This window comes from Vicugna pacos, chromosome 16 (assembly GCF_048564905.1).
Source record: "Vicugna pacos chromosome 16, VicPac4, whole genome shotgun sequence".
NCBI classification, from domain to species: Eukaryota; Metazoa; Chordata; class Mammalia; order Artiodactyla; family Camelidae; genus Vicugna; species Vicugna pacos.
In genome coordinates, this window is record NC_133002.1 from 4,758,659 (window position 1) to 4,784,499 (window position 25,841).

Consider the following 25,841-nt stretch of genomic DNA (forward strand, 5'->3'; position numbering starts at 1 on the left):
TCCTGGCAACTGCGGTAACTTGGGGAGAGGAGCAAACAGGGAGGAAACCTCTCCAATAGCTCCTCATGGGTCTCTGCCTTTGTTCTTACTGGCATTTTAATTTCTGATGACAGACTTTTGTTGTTTGGAGCATAAACCGGACGTACCAGTTTGGAGGCACAATAAGGAGAACAAAGAATGATTTGTTCACACTGCAGGAAAAAAATCTTTTCCAACCATAGAAAATAGCTTTCGCATGGTGAAAATATGCAAATTACATACCAAACCAAAAAGGGGGGTGGGGGAGTACAAGTTTAGAATCTCACAACTCAGTCTAAGGCAAAAGGAAATTATAACAGCGAGACAATCATACACAGAGAGAAAAGGCTGTAACAGTTGTGGGAGCGCTCTATAGCTGCTTTTAGAGAAATCTAAAAACATATGAAGCTCATCCAGCCCTCACGACCCAACTTGTTTCTCAAACCCTGATGACTTTTCAAAGGCATCCGACTGCAAAACTAAAACTCAATCAAATACAAAGGACAATAATAATGCTCTACAGCAACATACAGTTCGGACAAGAGTACATATTTATACCCTCAACTTCCCTTTTAGACACTGGTCACATGGAGAAATTGTGGTCTGCAATTGATTCTTTTCAGCATACTTTATTGAAAGATAACAAACAGAGAAATAATACATAATCTAAGGTATATGCACAGCTTGATGAATGTTCAATGATAATACACCTCTGTTACCAGCACAGACATCAAGAAATAGAACATTATGGATACTCAGAGGTCCCTCCGCACCCCATTCCAGTCACAAACCCAACTCAAGAATAACCATAACCACTATCTTGACTTAAAGCTTTACATAAGTTTTACTTGTTCAGTTTTAGGTAAATGGCATCCCATATCGTGCACTCTCTTGTGAATAGATTCTTTCACACATTACATGCCTGTGCAATTCATCCATATTGTTGCACATGATGGCAGTTTTTTATTTCTGTTGCTATATTGATTTCCACTATATGAAAATACTACAGTTTATCCATTCTACTATTGATGGATTTCTGGGTTGTTTTCGTTTTTGGCTCTTAAGATGTCAGGAAAAATGGCAAAAACAAAAACAAAAAAACTTTCACATGGGAAAAAGATTACTGTGTAATCTTTCAATGGATTACCAAGAGTTGTCTAGTGGACCCTCTGAGGTTATTTGATTCTGGAAGGATCTGGACCTTTGTCCTGACTGGACTATTTCACAATACTGCAAGGTGTAGAAACTGATAGTAATGCAATCGAATCTTGTCCACAGAAATGCAAATGAATTGTCTGGCAGAGATACAACAGAATTCCACTTGTAAAAAAGATGATTCCAGGCAGGACCTTTTAGTCTCAATAAAATATTAGGTAGGTTTGCATCTCTTAACAAGTCCATTTCAGCATTCCTAATTGCCTATATGGGTTTTTCAGATTCTCCTCTGAATCAGCGATGACAACTTACTTAACATCTTATTAATTAATAAGTTAAATAAAATCTATGATGTGTTCATTTTGATGTGTCCATGTGAGTGTCATGGTTTTTACTATTTTTAATATAATGTCATAAAGAATACTGCTATGAACATTCTTACACATATCATTTAGTGAACTTATTTAAGTACGTCTTTGGGGTATTTACTAGTGGAATTGCTTTTGTATTATGAATATGTGCATATTTTGTAGATTTTAACAAAACAGTTTTCTATTGTGATTGTACCAATTTACCAGAGTTAACAGAGTTCTCTACCTGCTCCACATCCTCACCAACAATTAGTGTCTGCCATTCTGGTAAGCATTCAGTGGGATTCCCACTGTGATTTTAATCTGCATTTTCTTTATCACTAAGGAGGTTGCTTGAACAACCCTTTCATATGCTTATTGGAATTTAGTTATGAATAGTCTAATACTCGTGCCCAACACAGTTGCTTGATTCTAAGAAACGATGGATTTAAATCTATTATGCACAGTGATGAAATGCATAAATCAGTCTCCTTTGGAAAAGCAATGCTGCCTCAAACTGAGTATATAAACAACCTTTATCGCAGTGGTCCTCTATCAGGGCACATGATGTAAGACTTCTGTCCTGAAGGATCCTCAATTTCCAGCACTAGGTATGATGAACAATACAGAATATGAATGAGATTCGAGAACTCATTGCAGAAGCTCTGGAAAAAAGTAGAGCTTTCTGGTGCAGTGTACTGTATATATGTATTTACATGCAATATAATGTGCATGTGCAGTTGGACTGTGATAATCCCATCTAATAAAATTGAAAAAGGAAAATAAAAAGTAGAGGTTTCTGTACTTAACTGAATTCATATCTTAATTCCAAATCCAGTAATGAACAATCTCTCCCCTTTACTAAGGTATGATGGTTGAGTTATAACAAAATGATATCCCTTGAAGTCAAAAAATGTTAATTTGTAACAATTCATACAAAAACAGTCAAAGCAAATTTAGTCCCTTTTAAAGATAGGAAACATACAAAAATTATCTTTCTCCTATTACTCAAGCAGTTCAAAAACAAAAGATATGACTAGTAGTTCTTCCTGATCAATACTTTAACAAGCTCTAATCTCTAAAATAAATTAATTAAAATGAGCATTAATTTACCTATTTTTCAAAATGGCTATATCATACACAGTAGATCAGTTTTAGACTGGAAATACAGATTAAAGGACCAAGCCACTAGACATGAAAGACATCAGAAAAAGAATTCCTCATGTTTATCTTAAGCACATCCTAACTTTCAAAGATATCTCTCACGTCTGAGTTCTCCAGAAAAGTAATGCCTCTGGTTCCACGTAGGAAATCAAACCAAGTAAAAGCAGCCAAGAGGTGGGAGCCTGGACATTTTACTCTTTTCCCAAAATCATGGCCTATGGCAACATTGCCAAGTATGTACAATATGCCAAGCCATCAGTTACAAAGAGCACCCATCAACAACATCAGTGATTCCAACAGTTTATTATAGCAGAAAATAAATTGGACTTGTGTTTATTAACCATACAAATTTGCTAAATCTGAGTTTGTCCTTAAAATAACAGCAGTGACATATCTAACAAAGCAACTGTGTGATTTAAAATACGTAACACATAGTTGGCACTCAGGAGAGAGTTAAATCAAGAAGACGCTAGTTGAATTAATGTACTGATAAATAAATGATTAAGTCTATTTTGGCCTCATTATTCAATCTTAATGGTACTTAGCACAATTTCCCCTTGCCCTACTGTTTTCAAAACATGTTAATACTTAATACTTGAAAATCTGTGATAATACCATGTCATGAAACACATTCTGGTACAACTCATTCTGGAACCCACTGGTGAATTACTTCCTAAGCTTTTCAGCTCCCAAGAAAAGGACAACCAAGGGGGCCAACAGCACCTCATCTGGGCAGCAGCTCTTAACACATCAGTCCTCACACTCCGGCTCACGATCCAAGCAGTTGCCACTCTCTCTGGCAAATATCCCCCAGTCATTCCAACCTGCCTGTGTTTATATAATGTTTTTACCTGCAAACAGTTTTCTTACCATCAGTGATATAAAAACAGCTCACGTAAATTAACAAATGTAGTTATCAATCTTTTCTAATTGTTTCACATGTACCAATCATAGAGACGTAACTGAAATGAAGTTCTTAAAAAGAGCTCTGTGCTTTCTGCTCAATTTTTTTTTAAGGTTAAGGACAAGCTTTATTGCTACCAGAGGCTTTTATCATCAGTACATGGTTCTGACTGCAATATCTTCTTCAGACTGCACAGAGAGCTCAGGATCCCTAAGTCATGAAGAAATATAGGTAGGCTGGGGAGGCAGGGGTATTAACTTTTTCTAGAAAATCCTAATAGCTAAACATAAAACTAGGGCACTGAATTCAGCTATTACATACTACCGATCCAAGTCATAGAGCTGCTCCAACATCTAGTCAGTCTCTCCTACTGATTATAAATGAGTGAATTGATCAGTTATCCAAAAAAAAAATCAATTTCAGCTGTTACAGAACATATTTCTTTGGTGAGCACCAGGATATACCAATTTTATCAAATTCTTTTATACGAATGTCAAAAATGCTTTCAACAAATCTAAGTGTCCTAATCACATGCCACTTTTAAGCTTCAATTTAAAATAAACAAAAGTGAAAATAATTTTGTTTCCAAACTCTAGAAATTGAAAGGAGACAAACAAATCAACATGGTAATGGGAGTCCTTTTTTATAACTTCTTCTCATTCATGAGGCAATTCTGAAGTACCTTTTCCAGATTAATTTGAATTTGAATCATGGGTTAAACAGGGCTGTTACACAAAGAATTTGTTCACTAAATCGCTAAAGAAAATTTGAGGGTTTCCTCATCAGTGGAAGTCAGGAGAAGATCAACACGCATAAAATTCAGTAAGTATTCAAAGCAGCAGCAAGTAAAAGCAAGATGAAAATTAAATCAGGATTCTGGGACAGGGTTTGCTAGCTAGGAATTTTGGAACTTTAAAAAAAATATACTGAATTTCTGACACAGGGTAATCTACATTACATTTAAGCAGAGAAAAGGGTGGAACTGACACACTACAAACAAATTTTTTAGTTAAAAAAATTTTTCAATCTTGAATTTTACACTGTTTTTGGTCTTTGAGTGCTTAAATAATGTTGACTTATAATTAGCCATACAAATAAATGTTTTTTTTCTGGCTCATTTCAAATCAGCCTGATAAGGTATACACCTTTCTATAGCCTCTCCTGGTTTTCCATGTTCCCATTCCCAGAGTAGTAGTCTACCTTAGTTTGCACTTGAAGGTAACCCTTGAAGCTACATGACAGAAACAGGCTGCAAAGGTAGACAAAGGAAGCATGTCCCTCTTGCCTTGATAAATCAGTGCCATACACAGAACGCACATTTTCTGAAGCATTATCTTCATTACAGAGCCATTTGATCTCATCGTAGAAGGTGTTCACTTTCATTTCCTCTACTTTGCATTCAGCAGAGGTATGCTTGCACCCATTCGAGCTGGGAGATGATGGTAGAAGGCGCTGGACCTCTGACTGGCACTTCTGGTTTGCTGTTGTCCTTGGAGAACTCTGGGCCTGGGGCAGAGGAGGGATGTAATCTGAACACTCCTTTGTCACAGGTCACCAGGGCATGCTTGAGGGAACAGTAGACATAAACAGAATTTAGAGGCAGGGAGGACTGCAGAGTAGAAAGGTGATGTGCCATGGCTCCCGACAGCGGGTCAGCTGGGAGCTATCCATCTGTGCTTTCTGAAGCAGTTCAATTCTAAGAGGAAGCCAATCAGGAATGAGTTTCTCCACTTCCAGACTAATCATGGCCAGAGCAAGCATGGATCCTTTGAATTGCAGAAGTTGGTTGCAGGCCATACAGTGAAGTAGTTGCTTGGTGAGGACAGCCAAATGTTGAGATGAGCTCAGTTTGGCAAACTAAAAAGTAACTGAGGCCTAGCTGACACTGCAATGGCATGGAAAATGTGATGAAAATCCAGTGGTGTGGCTGGGTGAAGATCCCAGCTCAGCTTATCCAGAATAATTCTCTCCATCCTCAGAATTTCAGATGAAGAACATCCACAGAAACTATCTCTTGCCAACAACTTCAGTGCTGGAATTCTCTCATCCTCCTCAACAGTCTTGGCAGCCAGGAAAAAACATTCGATTGCACTACAACTCAAGTGCTTTGGGTGGGCCTTCACAGTAGCTAAGAATCTGTGCAAAAGACTACTAGCCAGTGCATATGTTTCTGGGTAAAGACTGAATTGGTACTTGAGTTTGGCCAGCCACTGAATCACTTCATCTCTCCGGGATGGAGAAACATTCTGATTTGTAGGCATTTTTGGCACATTCACCTGCTTCCCTAGAGACTGCCTTTCCCAACAGGAGACAGTCTCTGGTTTTCCAAAGGCCCTGGAAACTTCACGATATCCTTTGGATCTTCCTGCCATCCAGCTTGATGCAGCTACCTTCTCCTCTTCCTCCTCCTCCTCCTCCCCGGCAGAGCTGTAGGCCTCCCAGAGGTGACGCGGGGTCATCCGGGGCCGTTACCACCTCACTTTCCTCAGCGCGCAGCAGATGGGCGCACGGGACGAGGATGGGGCCGCCTGAGGAAGGAGAAGAGGGGGACTGGGGCCAGAGGGCGCGGGCGCGGGCCGCACAGCTGCAGCCGGCGGGTCGGGCAGCGAATTAGTTCCGTGACACCCCTGGACCTGAGGCCGCCGCCGCTTGTGCCCGGGTGGGGACAGGGTTCCCTCTCTCCATCGGCGGCGCGGGCCGGGGAGAGGCGGGGGGGTGGGGCCGGCTCTGCCCCTGCCCGGGGGAAGCGCCTCCGAGAGGAAATGGTGAAAGGGAGGGGAAGGGAGAAAAGGAGGGGTGGGGGAGGAAGGGGAAAGAGGGCAAAAAAAAAAAAAAAAAAAGGAAGGGGAAAGGGGGGGGGATTTTAAAACGCGAGACAGAGGCGCTGCCGCGTCCGCTCGCGGGGGAAGGCTGGGGAGGCAGGGGTCTGCTCAATTTTTAAGTAAACCTAAATCTGCTTTAAAAAGTCTGTTAATGTTTACTTACATATATATGGAAAAAGTGAAGATTTCATAAATACATTTTAACCCTCCTTGATAACCGTCCCGCCCAAAAAATACGGATAAAAGGCAAAAATACAGAGAGATGGGGGGATGAAGAGACAGACAGCCTTTTTTCTTTTTTTCCCTAATGGAGGTACTAGGGATTGAACCCAGGACCTCAGGCATGCTAAGCACGGGCTCTACCACTGAGCTATTACCCTCTCACCATGATAAGGTCTTATACTAAAGAATTCAGTTCCTAAAGCAACACAAAAGCCTCATTCGGCCTATTTAAATAAATAAGTATGTAAGTTACACTTCGCTAACTTTCACATTAAGTAATCATATAGACAACAGAACTGAACTGATGAAATTCTTTAAAAAGGAGACTTTGGTGACAGTTTAACTTACAAAGTGACAATAATTTTTTTTAATTAGGGAGAAAAGGTAAATATATATGCATCTATACAATTTTTATAGAAAGGATAAAAATATAAAAAAAGAGAGATAGGTGAAGGACAGGGAAGTGTCATCTTATTCTAAAGTATTCAGTTCCTAAGCAACAGAAGAACGGCACCTCGCCACGTGAGTGGTTATCATAACTACAAAGCAAGCTCTCTCTCTGGAGTCGGCAATCTGATGATATATTTTCATTTCAGACATAAGGAAACAAAGAAAAATACTCCCTTAAAATGACCAGATCAAAGAGCCATCAGAATCTCCTATTAATAAACTGTATTCAAGAACAGTTTTTAAACTCAGGCCTTTTTTCTCGAAAAAGTCACAGTCACTGCCAGGGGGTTATTTTATGTGCTGTAGTTCTGCTCCAACAATTTCAAAAACTCAAGATAGCACAGTTTGAGGAAAGCACTCCTAATGGTAAAAAGTAATTCTTTTGAAAGCTCCTAAAAGTAGGAGGAAGAAGGGGATAAGTTTTTTGTTTTATTTTTGCCTAGCTAACCACAAATGATTCAGTTAATGTCAGAGTGTCAGTATCTCTGTAACCTACTCTGTATGCCATCAAGAAAAAAAATGTAAACCACAAAAACCACCTAAAACGCATATTTGTGAGGACTAACAACTTATAGAACAGATACTTGCTAACCACATAAAGCAGACGGCAACCAAGTCAGTATTTTGGTCTTGACACTAAATTCAAAATACAAAACTTGAGGCAAGAAGGAAGTGAGTTTCAAGAACAATATGAAAACCGCAGAACATAAATAATGAACGGAACTTGTAATCATATCTTCATACTTCCAAATTTTTACACACATAGAGCAGAATATTTTAAGGCAACTTTAACCTTTTCCCCTCAGCCTGATTTTTGAAAGGAAGATCAAAGAAAAGCAGTTTAAGGTCACACGTTCCTCCGGTTATGCAACGCAGATTTAGACATTACACTTCAAAACCCCAGCCGTTACTAAAGCACCACCAAACCAAATACCATTCCAGAGCTTTGAAGCAGCCCTAATGGTATCTTCCATTTGCAAGTAACACTTCTGTAGTCAAAAGATCTTACTCAGGGTAGATGTTAATGTAAAACCACTCAGACTACACAGACACACACGCCTAGAGGCAGACTGGAAGGTGTTCAGAAGTCAATGTAACACCATTATAGAGAGTGTCAGCCTAGCAGCTGTCATAAACACTTCGTAATCACTCAGACACACGAACTGGATTCCCTTGAACTCGTTATTTTATTCCGTGCCGAATACATGTCCAATAGAAAAGGGAAAGAGAGAAAACCGCGCTACAGATAAGCCAATTTTGGCTTACAGCTTTTTCCACTTTTAAAAGACTTTGTCATGTTTTACTGGTATTGTAAACCTATCCTGATATAATCTGTTGACTGAAGATAGTTTTGCAACAGCTATCTAACCAAAGAGAAAATGATTACATCAAAAAAGCCTAAGGTTTTTCTTCTGTAAAAGAGATATCATACAAACTTGTAAGATTGATAAGATGATAAAAAAATAACTGATAACACCAAAGGTAGCAGGAAATGGAGCAACCAGAACTCTGTGATGTCGTGGATGGAAGTGCGTAATGGTATAACCTCTTTGGAAAACTCCAGGTCATTTCTAATAAAGTTAAATACATGCCTAACCCAATTCTACTCCTAGGTTTGTAACCAGAAATAAAGTACACATATCTACAATTATGTTCACAGGAGCTTTATTCACTATGGCCAAAAGCCAGACACACAAATGCTCATCAAAGGGAGAACAGCTTAAAAAACAGAAAAACAAAAAAACTGTGATATAGTCAATCCTTGGAATAAAACAAAGTAATGGGAAAAAAATTAAAAATACAAAGTACTGCCAAATGCAACAACATGGATGAATCTGAAAAAGACACAGTATGAAAGACAGGCACAAAGCAGCACATCCTGTGTACCTCTATATGAAATTCAGTGTGAGGCAAAGCTAAGCTACAGTCAGAATCGTGACTGCCTTACTGGGGGGGGGGGGGGTAAATACTGACTTGGTAAGAAAAATGCTCCACATTTTGTTCTCAGTGGCAGTTTCACTTATGTGTGCATACACACACCTACACACTTACATTAACTTTTAAACACACAATCATCAAACTATAGGCTTGGGATCTAGACTATGGTATGTATGCTGTATCTTAATTTTTGAAAACTTATCTGTCATAAATAAACTGCAGTACCTCCAGACAATGGAATATTAGCCAGCACTAAAAACAAGTGAGCTATCAAGCCAGGAAAAGACATGAGGGAAACTTAAATATATATTACTAAGTGAAAGAAGCTGAAAGAGCAACTGTATGATATCATATCATATGATTCCAACCATCTGGTGTTCTAGAAAGACAAAACTATAGGAACAGTAAAAAGATCAGTGGTTGCCAGGGGAGGGAGTACAGAAGATTTTTAGAGCAGGGCATATGCAGAGGACAGAGGATATTTAGGGCAGTGAGGGCATTCTGAATGATGCTGTAATAGTGGGTATATGTCATCATACATCTGTCAAAACCCATAGAATGTACAGCACCAAAAGTGAACCCTCATGTAAGTCGAGGACTTTAAGTGATAAAGAGGTGTCAGAGTAGGGTCACTGATTCTAACAATCTACCACTCTGATGTGGAATGTTGACAGTAGGGAGGCTGAGGGTTTGTGGAGGCAAGAGGTACATGGGACCTCTCTGTACCTTCCACTCAATTTTGCTATGAACCTAAAACTGCTCTAAAATATATAGTCTTTTTTTTTTCAGGCACTTATCAAAGAAGCTGAGCTGGTTAAATATGAGATTCAATTTTTTTCATCTGTAAAATGGGAAAGCACTAACTAGTAAAACTGACAGGACAATATGACAATAATAGGCAATACGCTAAAAATAATGTGTGGCATATTCTGATCATTAAAAAAAGTCGTTACTATTTATATTAATATTATGAAACTCCACTCTGCAGCACAAGTGTCAAAACTCCCCCAGGCATCCCATCACTACTCAGCTCTCTATTCAGAACCTCCACAGAAACACTCATCTCATGGGCCAGAGTTTCTCAACACTACAGATGTTTTGGACTGAACAATTCTTTGCTGTCAGAGGTTGTAAATTGTAGGATGTTTAGCAGCATCTCTGGCTTTTACCCACTAGATGCCAGTAACAACTCCTAATGGTGACAATAAAAAATGTCTCCAAACATAGACAAACATTTCCTTGGGGGCAAAACGCTTCCCATTTGAGAAGCACTAACATAGACTGCAATTATGTAGTAACATTTTGCATAAATAAAATACGATCTCCTCAAGGCAGGGCTCAGGCCTCAGTTACATTTCTATCTCCTATTATGTGGCACAAACCCTAAAGTTTCAGTGTGGCTGAATGGGAAAATGATGATTCTGTTAATTAATAAAAATGGGATTTTAGAGGGGTGGGGTATATAGCTCAGTGGTAGAGTGTGTGCTTAGCATGCATAAAGTCCTGGGTTCAATCCCAGTACCTCTAATAACCAAAACAAAAAAAAAAGGGAGAGAGAGAGATTTTAGGAAGAACAGACAGATTGTGAATAGAACGGAATAAGAGCAAACAGCAAAAGATTATGAAACTTAGCTTGGATCTTTCTGAAATTGAGTCTCTAGCACACTTGGATGAAAATATCCAACAAAAGATTGAAATCCTGAAACACATTTATTAAACATACATACACATAAATACATATGTAAATACACACACATACATACAACGAACTGGCAATGTACCTGACAACACATGTTCAAAGACCATTAAGACATGATCATAGTTCTAGAGAGGTTTACAAAAAATTCTCCCAACTACTAATGTAAAATCAAGATTCCCAGAAAATATTAAAACTCATAGACAAAATGAATCAAAAACTAGGAAATCAGAAATTCTTAAAAAAAAAAAATTCTTGGGAGAGGGTATAGCTCAGTGGTAGAGTGTGTGCTTAGCATGCAGGAGGTCCTGGATTCAATCCCCAGTACCTCCATTTAAATAATAAAAAAAAAAACCCAATTACCCTTCTCCCCCCCAAAAAAATTCTTTTTAAAAAGAAGTTTAAAAAAAAAAGAAATTCTCCCTTTCATTCTCATGGTCCTATGTCCAAACTTCAAACCTTAAATTGAATATGAACAAAATTTTGCAAATACAAATACTAGTTCAATTTCCTTTTAAAGTCCCCTGAAGGGGAGATGGTATAGCTCAAGCAGCAGAGTGTATGCTTAGCATGCACGAGGTCCTGGGTTCAATCCCCAGTGCCTCCTCTAAAAATAAATAAATAAATCTAATTACCTCCCTCCACTAAAAAAGTAAAAAATAAAAAAAGTCAAAAAAAAAAAGTCCCCTGAAAACTAAAATTTCCTATTATCTCTTTCTTCCCATCAGGAAAAAAGATGAAAAAACTGATTATTGACAACTTTACCAACTTGAATGAATATTAAGGCAAAGAACAGGAAACAATAATGGATAGCACTTTAATAATTTTATTTCAATATCTTTAAAAAGATAATTTCAGTTCTTACAATTCTTACTAAGGTGTGTGTATGTATGAGTGTTTGTATATATATAAAATCCCTTATATGTATGTGTCTATATTATATATAGATGTATAGATATATAATAGAGAGAAAAAGAGAGGGAGAGAAAGAGAGAGAGGGAGAGAGGGAGAAAGAGAATCCTCAGTATTCTTAACTACACACAACAACTTTTCCCATCAAATTATATGTATTTAAGCCAGCAGTTTCAACCAGTATTTTCTCTGGAGTTGTGGTTCTCAACCAGAGGGTGTTTGGCAATGTCTGGAGACATTTTTAATTGTCACAAGTAAGGGAGTTGCTCTGGGCACCTAGCAGATGGAGGCCATAGCTGAGGCTACATATCCTACAGTGGACTGGCCCTCATAACGAAGAACCTTCTGGTCCAAAATGCCAGTAATGGCAAGAATGAGTCACAACCATATATAAGCTGACCAACTCTCTAAACCAGAAACGTACACCTAAAGAAAGAAGATAAAAAAGCCAATGTGAACGATGCACACTCTGTGTAGCTGCAAATAATCCCCAGGCCAGAGCTAAAGAATATTCATATACAGTCAATTAAAAAGAAAAGGGACTGTGCTTCAAGACTGATCATTGTATCTGCAGAGGAAAATCTGATTGGGTTCACAGCCTGTGAATCCATCCAGAGAAAGTTCAAAACAGGCCAAACGAGCATAAATTAAGGTGTCACTAGATCAATTATATCTAAATAAAACTGGAAAAGACAAACAGGAAAATTTTTTTAAAAATCAATGTCAATGTCCTGGTTTTGATATTGTACTACAGTTTATGTAAGATGTCACTTCTGGAGGAAGCCAAGAGAAGTGTACCCAGGACTCTAAATAATATTCTGTAACCTCCCATGAGTCTGTAATTATTTCAAAATTAAAAGGTTTTAAAAATCAATTCAAAAATAGACCAAGGAAAAAAAAAAAGCAAAAAAACACAGCGATGGCAAAAATTATATGGTGGGGAAAGAATGATTCTTTCAGGAAATGGTGCTGAATCACTTAGCATCTTTTTTTTTTAATTTTTTTCATTCAAAAGAGCTTTGGCCCTACATCAAACCATACATAAGAAATTTCAAAAGGATTATAAGCCTAAAGGTAATAACAACCTTCTAAAAGAAAACACAGGATAATATTTACAAGGCCTTAGAGTAAACAAGAATACAAAAGGCACCAACAATAAAATAAACCACTTAAAATGTGATCTGGGTTTCTTTCATCAAAGACAACATTAAGAAAGTAAAAATGTAAGAAAGCCTATAAAGAAGACCATTAGGACAAATGATGGAATCAGAAAATGAACCGTGGATTACAAAATAGTATTGTATCAAATGTAAATATTCTGGTTTTGATAATGGCACTATGGTTGTAAAAAATAACGTGCTTATTGTCAGGAAATATACACTAAATTATTAATGGAAAAGAGGAGCATGACTTCTCCTACTTATAAATGGTTCAGAAAAGAATCTTTACAAATAAAAAAACTGAGAAAATGATAAAGTAAATGGGGCAAAATGTCCTTAATTGGTTAATCTGGATAATGGGTTAACAGGAGTTCCTTGCACTAGTTTGAAATTATTACAAAATAAAAGCACCTCTAAAACTCAACAATGAGATCCCAACACATACACACAAGAATGATTAAAATTAGTAAGACTGACAATACCAAGAGCTAATGAGAACACGGAGCCAATCAAACTTTCACACATTTACTGGTGACAGTACAGGTTGGGGAAACCACTTTGGAAAACTGGTTCGCAGTATCTACTAAAGTTCAACATACAGCTACACGATGACACAGCAAACCCACTCCTAGGTCTATACTCAAGGGAAATGGGTGCAGCATATATCCGCCAAGAAACATACAAAAATGTTCAGAACAGCTTTATTTATAATACTCAAAAACTGGAAACAACAAAAACGTCTATCAGTTGTATAATGGACTTTTAAAAAATGTGTTGTATTCATGACAAAATACAATACACCAAAAAGAAGAACAAATTACTGACGCCCACAATAACGTGAAAAAATCTCATAGTCACATTGTTAAAAGAAGCCAGATACAAAATAGATTGGATTATCTATGATGACACATAGATATCTATATATATGTATTTTTTTTAATGAAGTTAAAGAATGAAAAAACCTAGGTTCTGGTGATGGAAGTCAGAACAGTGGCCACTTGAAGTTATGAGGGCAGTACTGACAGCAAAGCAGCATGAGCGACTCTTCTGAGTTGCTGGAAATATGTTCTCTATCTTAACCTGGGTGGTGTCCAGGTCATACACGTATACAAAAATTCAGTCTGTATACTTAAATCTGTACACTTTACCATATTTAATATATTCAACAAAATTTATAACAAAAGAAAGACTGCCTTCCACAAACTTGTAAGTCATCCTAGGTCCAAAGAATATCTTCTGTTTTAGAGTAGAAAAACATCAAAAATATTTCAAACAATAAAGATCCCAAATAATAAATTTCATACTCACTTATCAGATCAACAAAAGTCACAAAAAGCCACTATTAAAATATAGGAAATGTATAAACTTTAGACACAAGAATTCTCTAAGGTGACACCTTAAGAAACATACTCGAGAGGAAAATATTTTCCCATATTAACATGGGTTGATTCCAGAAGTTATTTCAACGTCATTCCTCATCTCTGATTTATTCACTCCGTGACACCCAATGCTCTTCCACTGCAGATGACTAAAGAGCCATCCGTTACTTCTCTTTCCAGTAATAAGAGACTGGACCAAACTAAATAAGGCCCTCTTCTCAATAAAGGCAATTTTTTGATTGGGTCCAAATTTCTTCTCTATTGGCCAGTTACCCAAATCACTGACTTTATAGTCTTCCCAAATAAAACCCACAAGAATTGTTTCCTGGCTAGCAATCTTGACATGGCAAGGTCTGTTGGCACCCAACTTCTAATAAATAATAGACTAATTGGTATTTACCTCAAATATGTCCTTGTATGTTTTCGCTAAAGTTTTCAGTGTTAAAGTTACACTAAAAGCTTTAGGGCAAATGTTTCCTTTCAAGGGGAACAGCTGTACTTTTCTTAGCTCAATGTGCTAGCGACACCTAGTGTTACTTCACTGCAATATTCTCAACGTTCTAAGAAAATACTTCAAGTCGTAAACCTAAAATATAGTTTCATACAATGCAACTCTCATCTTCAAGGGGCTGTAATGAATACATTTTCAAGATTTTTTTGAGATATTGAACATTTCAAAAGAGGATGAGAAATATATGCAGCCATTTAAACAGATATCAAAAAAGCACTGGAAAATAAATATCAAGACTTTTTACAAAGGTACTATCCTGGGTTTCCTGCCCATTGAAAAATTTTTGATGAGAACATTTTATTATTTAAACTATGCAACACAGTTTTGCCTCATAAAATTTTTAACATAATGTAAGTCTAAGTCTTAATAGTCAAATTCTATGCCTTCTTAAACTGTGCCATCTTACACACCAGGCAGCACCAGCACCAACTCAAGACCTTTGAAACATCTTTGACTCTTTCTTCTCTTCTTAATCAGTTATCAACACAAGCTTAGGCCAGGCTCTCAACACCTCATGTGAAACTGACTCATAACGAGCTCATCCCCCTTTCTTTTCTTTTCTCCATATTCTCTGTTCATTCCACAGTCATTGCAAGACCAGTCTTTATTAAATACGGGTTTTGGATTGTATCTCTGTTACACGAAGATCCTTTTGTTTGGCTGAAATGTTAATAAATCCAAATTTTCATCCTGGAATTCAAATCTCCTCCCTGAAACTTCTATATCTCATTCCACATCCAGGGGAACATACAAACACTAAAATGAATGTTAATAATCATAGATATTAATCGTGTTAAATGAAATAATACAGGACTACGTAATGTCTAAAACACACTCATTGCCATGAACAACTCCTCCTCCAACTGGAGAAGGCCCTGTTGATAGTGCTTGTCAAACCATCTTATGAAGGTCCAGCCACTTAATTTATTTTTTTTTTAATTTTCATTCTATCACAGATACTTCTGTAAATGACAAACACATGTTTGGATAATGTACAGCTGGCATCTAACAGTAACAAACATTTCACTGACTACCAACAGCTTGTGAACCAGCACCAATCTATGCTCCACAGACTCACTCTTTCCACCCAAATCTGCTCCTTAGCATACCTTTCCAATTTTTATAAGAGGCATCGCTGTCCACCTCTGTTCAAAGTCCTCCAACAGGTTCTACAACTCACTTTTTCTTTAAAGGGCAAAAAAAAAAAAATTGTATAGATAATCCCTAAAAGATATGCAAATGGCCAACAAATACATGAAAAAATGTTTCATGTTATTAGTCATCAGGGACATGCTAATAAAAACCACGAGGTATCACCCATCAGAATGGCTAAAATTAAAAAGATGGGGGTGGGAGTAATAGCTCAGTGGTAGGGCACATGCTTAGCATGCATGAGGTCCTGGGTTCAATCCCCAGTACCTCCACTACTTAAAAAAAAAAAAAGAATAACATCAAATGTTGGCAAGGATGTAGAACAACTCATACGTGGTTAGGGGAAATGTAAAATAGTACAACTACTTTGGGAAAAAGGAAGTTTGTTATAAAATTAAACACATTCCTACCCTGTGAAGCAGCAAATCCACTTTCAGATATTTACCTAAGAGAAATAAATACACACGTTTCCAAAAAGACTTACAGAAGAATCTTCCCAGCAGCTTTATTCGTAAGAGGGAAGAGCTATAAACAGCCAGCCAGCCATCGTTATTAGAAGGGATAAACTATGGTAAATTCATACACTGGAATACTATTCAACAATAAAGGAACAATCAACATGAGTGAATCTCACCAACATTATGTGGAGTGAAAGGAGACTTACACAAAGAGTGAATCCTATGCAATAGTATCCAAAGTTCTAAAACAGGCAAAACCGCGGTGGAAAAAAATGAAAACTGATTTTTTTTCATGGATGGGGTGGAGGAAAAATTAACCAGGAACAGGCATGAGGGAAATTTCTTGAGTGATAATCATGTTCTCTCTCTTGACAGAGATTTGGGTTACCACTCATTTGTCAAAGCTCAGGAAATTTACATAGTAAGATTTCTGTATTATGTGTAAATTTTAAATTAAAACCAAGTCATATATTGAACTCTAGTTAATGATATGCATGCAAAAGTAGTCAGGGGAAAGCACGCTAACGTTTGCAATTCACTGTGAAATGCATCAAGTAACATTTACAGGTGGAAATGAAATAAAGCAAGTACAGTAAAATTTTCACCGTACAGTCTAGGTGGTGGGTATATGTGTTTTCCCTGTAAAACTGTTTCAACTCTGCTCTATATTCAAGGTTTTTGAAGTCCTTACAACGGTACAAAGCTCATTTTGTAAGCTTTACCTTACAAAGCTCTAGCCCACCACCACCCCTCAGCCACTGTCTAGCATTCTTCACCTGCCCATGCAGCTCCACCAACTGCCTCCTTGCTGTTCTTAAATATAGGAAACATAATCCTATCACTGAGTACTGGCTCTGAATGCTCCTCCCTCAAATACCAAGAAGGATAACTCCTCCACACTTCTGCTCGAAGGGCCTTTGAGAGAGGCTCTCCCAAACCACCCTATGTAATATAGCAGCCCACAACATCACCCATCTCGCCATAACACTTACCATCTAGCATGGTACATGTTTATGATCATCTTGCCCACCCTCCAAACCACCTACCCAGAATGGATATTCCACAAGAATAATGGTTTTGCTTTGCTCATTGTCATTTTCCCAGCACCTTGAACTGGGTCTGGCATATAAAAGGCAATCAAATCTTTGCTGAAGGAATGAATTAATAAATGAACAGGGCAAGTAGAACGGCATGTCTTTACAAGAATGCAGTTTGGCAAATATATCAAAAGTCTTAGTATATCTACTTTTATTGATCTATCTAAATTACACAATCATAAAGATATTTATCTGTATATTCTTTAAGAAGGAAAAAGCTTTAGAAATCTAAATCAATGTCCAACTGTAGAGAAAACACTTCTACCTCAGACTGACTTTACTGATTGCTGTTCCAACCTTACCATGGCTAACTTCCATGACACTTCCTTATTACAATCTCTTATTTTTTCTTCACATTACAATTTAAGTTGTCTATTCATTTATTTTTATTCAAATCCATCTCTCCCGCTAGCCACATTAGAGCAAAGACCATGTCTATTTTGCTCAAAATACATATTTTATCCCAGACTTTCCTTGAATAAATGACACTTCTTAAGTTCTCACAGTCCATGGCACCAAGTCAATCTATGCGTAAGACAGGCAGGAAAAAAAAAATCAAGAATGTAAGCAAGATATTTTTAAATAACTGAAATAAATACTAAGATAACAACAACTAAAAGGATGGAGGGAGTTCAGAAAGGAGGACAGAATTGCTGTTTTTCTCACATAAAACTATTTGATTTTTAGTCCATGTACATGTATAAATTTGATTTTTTTTAAATTAAGGATTTTAATCAAAGAGCCTATATTTACATTACCAAAAAGAGGCAGTGACATGGTTAGGCACGGGTGGGAACGGGGTCTATTTATCCAGAATGTCAACATAACAAATAATCATTCTTCCTTATGTTACATCAGATGTGTTGAAAGAAGGGGCCTGACAGCTTGGGAAAGCTAGGAGAGGGCGAGTTTCCCTGTGGCCTTCTCAGACACAAAGTGGCAGAGACTGCTCAGTAGAGAAACTATTTCTGCACAGTTCTGCTTCTGGGCTAACTCCACTTAACTATATTCTTAGACATCATTTAAGCCTCGTTCATATTTGTGCACTTAGTAGACAATTTTTTAAATCTTAAAGCAGGACATTTATTTTCATAATCTGAGGCTCACTGGTGGAACAGTTATGTAAAATCAACAAAAGGGAACCCTGTGCACAAAACCTGAAGCAAAAACTGAGCTATGCTTTGGACAGGGACTGACTTTCTGCCCACCCGCACTTACTCAAAAGCAAATACGATTTATGGTCTGGAAAGATCCCTAAGAGCCAAAATTCCTTCTAGGTTGACCAGCGTAAGAGCCCCACTGTCGAGCACATGGTAACACTTAAATGATTACTGAATAACTGACTAGTGATAAACAAGTTTCAGAAGGGTTTAGTTAGAGTAATGGGTAACAGTCACTGTAGTCTATAAAAGATGAGTATATGAAGGCACATCATAACCTTTTACAATGAAAACTGAAATTAAACTGCCATACTACTTGCAGGGCCTATCTTCAGCTATCACAGAGGGGAAGTCATGAAATAGAGAGAGCTTAGATTTGGGCTTTGAAATTGAAGTCAGATAGAACTGGGTTCGAATTCCAATTCCACCTCCTGTAAGTGGTGTGACCTTACCACCTGTAAAGCAGGATAACTTCTCCCTCACAATATACAGATGAGACAGTGTGTGTATAAAGCTCTTTGAACACAGTGAGAGCTCAATCAATGCAAAAGAAAGAGCTTATTTTTCCAAACTGCCTCCTAATTCTTAAAACAGTCCTCATGGGGCTGTACTACATAGTAAACAATTGTTAGTCAAGGAAAATTCCATGGAGATTATTTAAGTCTCTCAAAATATAATCTGGGCATAAGAATTACTTTAAAGAAGTAACTTAAATTACTCAGAAGACCTTTAAGCTACTCAGAGGTAGACACTAATTAACTTTAAAACTATTAGAAGTGATACCTAATTATAACCAAAACAAGTGGATAGCCTGAGTACCACCAAAGGAATGTGCTCCATCCAGTCTACACCCCTAGCCCCCTAGGGCCAGCCTTCTTGTTAAAGCTATAGCTTCCTCTTTGCCCTCAAGTCTGTCAACAAACAGCGTAATGGATCAAAATGTACTCTCTATTAATACGAAAAAGTTTCCTTTACAAAATCTTCTCCTCTGAACAAAACCTAGAAGTATTTCTTCTGGTAGGAGGGGAAAAGAAAAGCCAAATTTTAAGTCCCCTGTCCATGCCTTTGGCGTGATACTTAAATTACAAACAACATTGCAGGGCCTTGGGGAAACATGTCAATTACACATCTCCAAAGTCAAAAAGAACAAGGACACTCATTCCATGACATACTAGCAAGATTCATCTATTGCTGCAAAAAAAAAAAAAAAAAGCTAATTTTTAAAAACAAGAAATATAAAACCCCAAATCCTAAATACCTAGTAATAGGACACATAATTATTATATGATTAGATGGAATACCAGAGTTCATCATAAGTGACTTATCAAAGGAGAAACAATATTTTTTACTTAAAACGTTAAAGAATTATGCAGTTCAATGTGCTCGTTACTTAATAATTCTTAAGCCAAATTTTGTACTCAAGAACATCCTGAATTCCGTTAAATTTGAGGTAATATATGTTTGTTTGCATATAAATCCTGTAAGAAGTAACCACATAATAAAATACCTAGGAACAAACCTATCAAAGGAGGCAAAAGACCTGTATTTGAAAAACTGTAAGACACTGGTGAAAGAAATGGAAGACAACACAAAGAGATGGGAAGATATACCATGTTCATGGATTGGAAGACTTAATACTGTTCAAATGACCATATTACCCAAAGTAATCTACAGATTCAATGCCAAGGGCATTTTTCACATAAATAGAACCAATAATTTTAAAATCTGTATGGAAACACAAAAGACCCCAAAAAGCCAAAACAATCTTGAGAAAGAAGAACAGAGCTGGAGGAATCATGCTCCCTAACTTCAGACTATACTACAAAGGTACCGTAATCAAAACAGTATGATACTGGCACAAAAACAGACACATAGATCAATGGAACAGGACAGAAAACCCAGAAATAAAGTCACTCACTTATGGTCAATCAATCACAGGAGGCAAGAATATGTAATGGAGAAAAGACAGTCTCTTCAATAAGTGGTACTGTAAATACTGGACAGCTACATATAAAAGAATAAAATTAGAACATTTACTCACACCATACAGAAAAATAAGTTCAAAATGGATTAAAGTCCTAAATGTAAGACAAGAAACTATAAAGCCCCTAGAAGAAAACATCAGGAGAGCACTCTTTGACATAAATCACAGCAATTTTTTTTGACTCTATCTCCATAAGCAAAGTAAATAAAAGCAAAAATAAACAAATAGGGCCTAATTAGACTTAAAAGCTTTTCACAAAATAGCACCCAAAGTAATAAAATACCTAGGAATAAATCTAACCAAGGAAGTGAAAGAATTATACACAGAAAACTATAAACCATTAATGAAGGAAATTAAAGAAGACTTTAAAAAATGGGAAGATATCCCATGCTCTTGGATTGGAAGAATCAATATTGTTAAAATGGTCACACTGCCCAAGGCAATCTACAGATTTAATGCAATCCCTATCAAATTACCCAGGACATATTTCACAGAACTAGAACAAACCATAATAAAATTTATATGGAACCATCAAAGACCTAGAGTGGCCAAAGCATTACTGAAGAAAAAGAAAGAGGCTGGAGGAATAACTCTCCCAGACTTCAGACAATACTATAGAGGTACAGTCATCAAGACAGCATGCTACTGGTACAAAAACAGACATATAGACCAATGGAACAGAATAGAGAGCCCAGAAATGAATCCACAAACTTTTGGTCAACTAATCTTCGACAAAGGAGGCAAGAATATACAATGGATTAAATGTAATAAAGACAGTCTCTTCAGCAAATGGTGCTGGGAAAACTGGACAGCAGTATGCAAAGCAATGAAGCTAGAACACTCCCTTACACCATACACAAAAATAACTCAAAATAGATCAAAGACTTAAACATAAGACAAGCTACAATAAACCTCCTACAAGAAAATATAGGCAAAACATTATCTGACATACATCTCAAAAATATTCTCCTAGAACAGTCTACTCAAGCAATAGAAATAAAAGCAAGAATAAACAAATGGGACCTAATGAAACTTACAAGCTTCTGCACAGCAAAGGAAACCATAAGTAAAACAAAAAGACAACCTATGGAATGGGAGAACATTTTTGCAAATGAAACCGAATATATAAGCAGCTGATACGACTTAATAAGAAAAAAACAAACAACCCAATCCAAAAATGGGCAGAAGACCTAAATAGGCAATTCTCCAAGGAAGACATACAAATGATCAATAGTCATATGAACAAATGCTCAATATCACTAATTATCAGAGAAATGCAAATCAAAACTACAATGAGGTATCACCTCACACCAGTCAGAATGGCCATTATTCAAAAATCCACAAATGACAAATGCTGGAGAGGCTGTGGAGAAAAGGGAACCCTCCTACACTGCTGGTGGGAATGTAGTTTAGTACAGCCATTATGGAAAACAGTATGGAGATTCCACAAAAGGCTAGGAATAGACTTACCATATGACCCAGGAATCCCACTCCTGGGCATACATCCAGAAGGAACCCTACTTCAAAATGACACCTGCACCCCAGTGTTCATAGCAGCACTATTTACAATAGCCAAGATATGGAAACAGCCTAAATATCCATCAACAGATGACTGGATAAAGAAGATGTGGTATATTTATACAATGGAATACTATTCAGCCATAAAAACCGACAACATAACGCCATTTGCAGCAACATGGATGCTCCTGGAGAATGTCATTCTAAGTGAATTAAGCCAGAAAGAGAAAGAAAAACACCATATGAGATCGCTCATATGTGGAATCTAAAAAAAAAACAAACAAAGCCTAAATACAAAACAGAAATAGACTCATACACATAGAATACAAACTCGTGGTGCCAAGGGGGCTGGGGGTGGAAAGGGATAGACTGGGATTTCATAATTGTAGAATAGATAAACAAGATTATACTGTATAGCACAGGGAAATATATACAAGATCTTATGGTAGCTCACAGAGAAAAAAATGTAACAATGAATATATATATGTTCATGTATAACTGAAAAATTGTGCTCTACACTGGAATTTGACACAACATTGTAAAATGATTATAAATCAAAAAAATGTTAAAAAATTTAAAAATTAAAAAAAATAAAAGCTTTTCACACAAAGGGGAAAGAAACCATGACAAAATGAAAAGACAATCTACTGTATGGGAGAAAATATTTGCAAATGATATGAGCAATAAAGGATTAATATCCAACATATAAACAGCTCATACAACTCAACATCAAAAAACAAACAAACAAAAAAACAACCCAATTAAAAAGTGGGCATAAGAACTGAATAGACATTTTTCCAAAGAGGAGATGCAGGTGGCCATCAGGCACACGAAATGATGCTCAAAGTCATTTGCTAATCATCAGGGAAATGCGAATCAAAATCACAATGAGGTATCACCTCTCACCTCAGAATGGTTATCATCAAAAAGACCACAAATAACACGTGTTGGTGAGGATGCAGAAAAAAGGTAACTCTTGTACAAAGGTATACAACAGTTGTTGGGAATGCAAATTGGTGCAGCCACTGTAGAAAACTGTATGGTAGTTTCTCAAAAAAACTAAAAACAGAACTATCATGACTCAGCAATTTCACTTCTGGGTATGTATCCTCAAAAAACAAAACAATAATGTTAAGAGATACATTCAATCCCAATGTTCATAGCAGCATTATTTACAATATAAAGAAACAGAAGCAACCTAAGTGTCCATCAACAGATGAATGGATAAAGAAGATGTGGTACATACAGACAGACAGATATACAGTAAAATATTACTCAGCCATTAAAAAGAATGAAATTTTGCCTCTTGCAACAATATGTATGGACTTAGGGGATATCACGCTAAGTGAAATAAGTCACGCAGAGAAAGACAAATACTGTGTGATATCACTTATATGTAGCATCTGAAAAATAAAACTAGTGAAGATAACAAAAAGGAAACAGACTCACAGATATGGAGAACAAACTAGTGGTTACCAGCAGGGAGAGGGTGGGGGGTAGGGGCAAGACAAGGGTATGGGGCGAAGAGGTACAAACTATTATGTATAAAATAAATAAGCTACAAGGATACACTGTACAACACTGCATTTAAAAAGGTACAAATTAAAATTCTATTGGCCCCAAGCTTCCAACTGCAAAACAGCCACACGATAGAACTTCTGCCAGCCACTACCACCTCCAACCTTCAGGCCGTGCCAGACACCGGAACATAAGTACAAGCCAAAGTATGCAGTTCCTACCATGCTTCATTGAGCTGTGACCCTACCAGGCCTCTTCCTCTTTTAGCACATTTTATTTCTAGTCATCCCAAAGAATATGTAGTATTTAAGAAGCAAACAGGGACCAATATGAGACAATTTAAAACATTTTTCAAAATTTGGATTTATCCTACACAGATATACAGATATAAAATAATCTTTGTTCAAGTTCATGTATTATATCATTATTTCTAATATTTAAAAAAAAAAAGACAGGAGAGACTTTCAAGTATTTCCAAAAACAGGAAACAAGTTATGTAAATTAAGGAAAATCCAAATAATGGAATTGTTCGCATCTATAAAATTCTATAGAGAAGCTCTCTGAAAATCGACATTATAAGTAAAAAACAGCAAAGTACAGACTGAGTTGTACAATATGCTCCCTTCTGTTAGGGAAGGGCAGGGTGGGAGAAATATATGTATATGCATTTTTATTTGCATAAAATATAGCTATAAGGATACATAAGAAACTAGAAATCCTGGTTGTTTAAGACAAAGGAAACGGTGCACAAGAGTGGTAGAGTTTTTTACCTGTTTATACCTCCTGACTTTTGTACCATGTGAAAGTTCTAACTGATTCAAAACAATGATTCTTTTTTTAAATGATCATTACTTTTTTTGTAAAAAGCCTCTTGCAAGCCTGTTTACTCTTCTTCTGTAAAATGCAGAAAAATACAATAATAATATCTACTTAATAGGGGTACTATAATGAGAAATGAGATCTTTATGTAAAATGATTCCCACAATTCCTGGTCCACTTTACAAAACATTTAAAGCTTCTCTGACTTCCCACTCGCTCGTTACTCCTTGGGCCTTGAAAAGTGGTGCGCACATACCAGTCTCTTAGCAACTGCTTGTGAAATAAGTAGATGAGATCTTAAAGTATCGCCAGCTAGCATGCTGAGAAGTATTTTATTTTAGGGATTTAACCATCTTCATACTTACAGGGATGCTCCAGACCTGCATTCCATCACTGTAGCCAATCATAATCAGCAAGGGCGGCTCATTCCCTGTGCTGTGTATTTCATGAAATTCCAGATTTCTTGATGTATCTGCATTAGAATTAACAATGGAGCAGGTTAAAGACACAATGTCCATCAAGAAAACAACATTAATGTTACTGAAGAAACAACATTCACGTTATAAGAAAACTTAATTAATGTTACTGATGTAACAATTGTTTTTCAATTAAAAATACAGAAGTATTGGAAGACATTTAAAAGAAAGTGAATGGGAAGCTGAAATTACAAAACTAGTAGTTTTGGGGATTTTTTTTAAAACAGTACCTACAATTATCAGCACAAGCAAGGTTTTAAAAATCAAACTCTCACTAGAGAACAAGGGAATATTAGCATCAGGAACAAAACCATCTGTAAATGATAAATGAAAATGAAGTATTTTACCAAAATTCATTAAATATAAATGTGAAGTATAATCATCTAGAATTTCTATCATGTATAAATTTAGCAATGGGAGAAAACTTATGTTTCTTCACAAACAGGAATTGAATCCTGATACATCTGAACACACTGGGCAAACGACCCACTACAAAAGAATTATATGTATGTTTCTAATTCACATCAGTGAATAATAATGCACCTGTTTCATAATCAGTATTGTATCAGTATTATTACCGCACAAAACTGTCACACTTCAAAAATCGTTAATCAACCCTTCTACGCTCAGATCACAACCTTACCTTCCAGCAAGTTTGCTCACTATCTGCATTATGATTCATTCTCTGACTTCATTAGGACCTTCAATAACCAGGCCTTCTCCCAGTTCTTCAGGTCCCTCTTACATTTACTCTCCTCCCAGCTTACGGTCTTCACTCAATCAGCTCAGTAACTTCTGTCAATAATCTACGTTCGCTTATTCTTTTCTGGTGGGATCTTTGCACGATGTCAAACTAGCAAAACTTCAATCTAGGTGAACCCAACTACCCACTATCCTAGTACATTCCACAGCTACCAAGTCCTACTACAGAAAAAGCACACCGTGAGACACAATTGGTACCACTATAACTTAATATCC

General features: G+C 36.8%; 1 protein-coding gene and 1 pseudogene across 19 annotated transcripts in view; both read right to left on the minus strand.

The window, feature by feature from the left end:
* Nucleotides 1-25,841, minus strand: part of BCAS3 (BCAS3 microtubule associated cell migration factor) — a 480,755-nt gene that overhangs the window by 437,505 nt on the left and 17,409 nt on the right. For all 18 annotated transcript variants that reach the window (XM_015247130.3, XM_015247132.3, XM_072940262.1 and 15 more), the window contains exon 5: nt 24,753-24,859. In XM_015247130.3, coding sequence (XP_015102616.2) covers nt 24,753-24,859 — 107 coding nt within the window. The remainder of the gene's footprint in view (nt 1-24,752; nt 24,860-25,841) is intronic.
* Nucleotides 4,823-6,050, minus strand: LOC140686272 (cyclin-I-like; annotated as a pseudogene). Its single transcript, XR_012059975.1, has 2 exons — nt 5,979-6,050; nt 4,823-5,837 (listed from the first exon to the last, which is right to left on the minus strand). The product of XR_012059975.1 is annotated as a cyclin-I-like (transcript).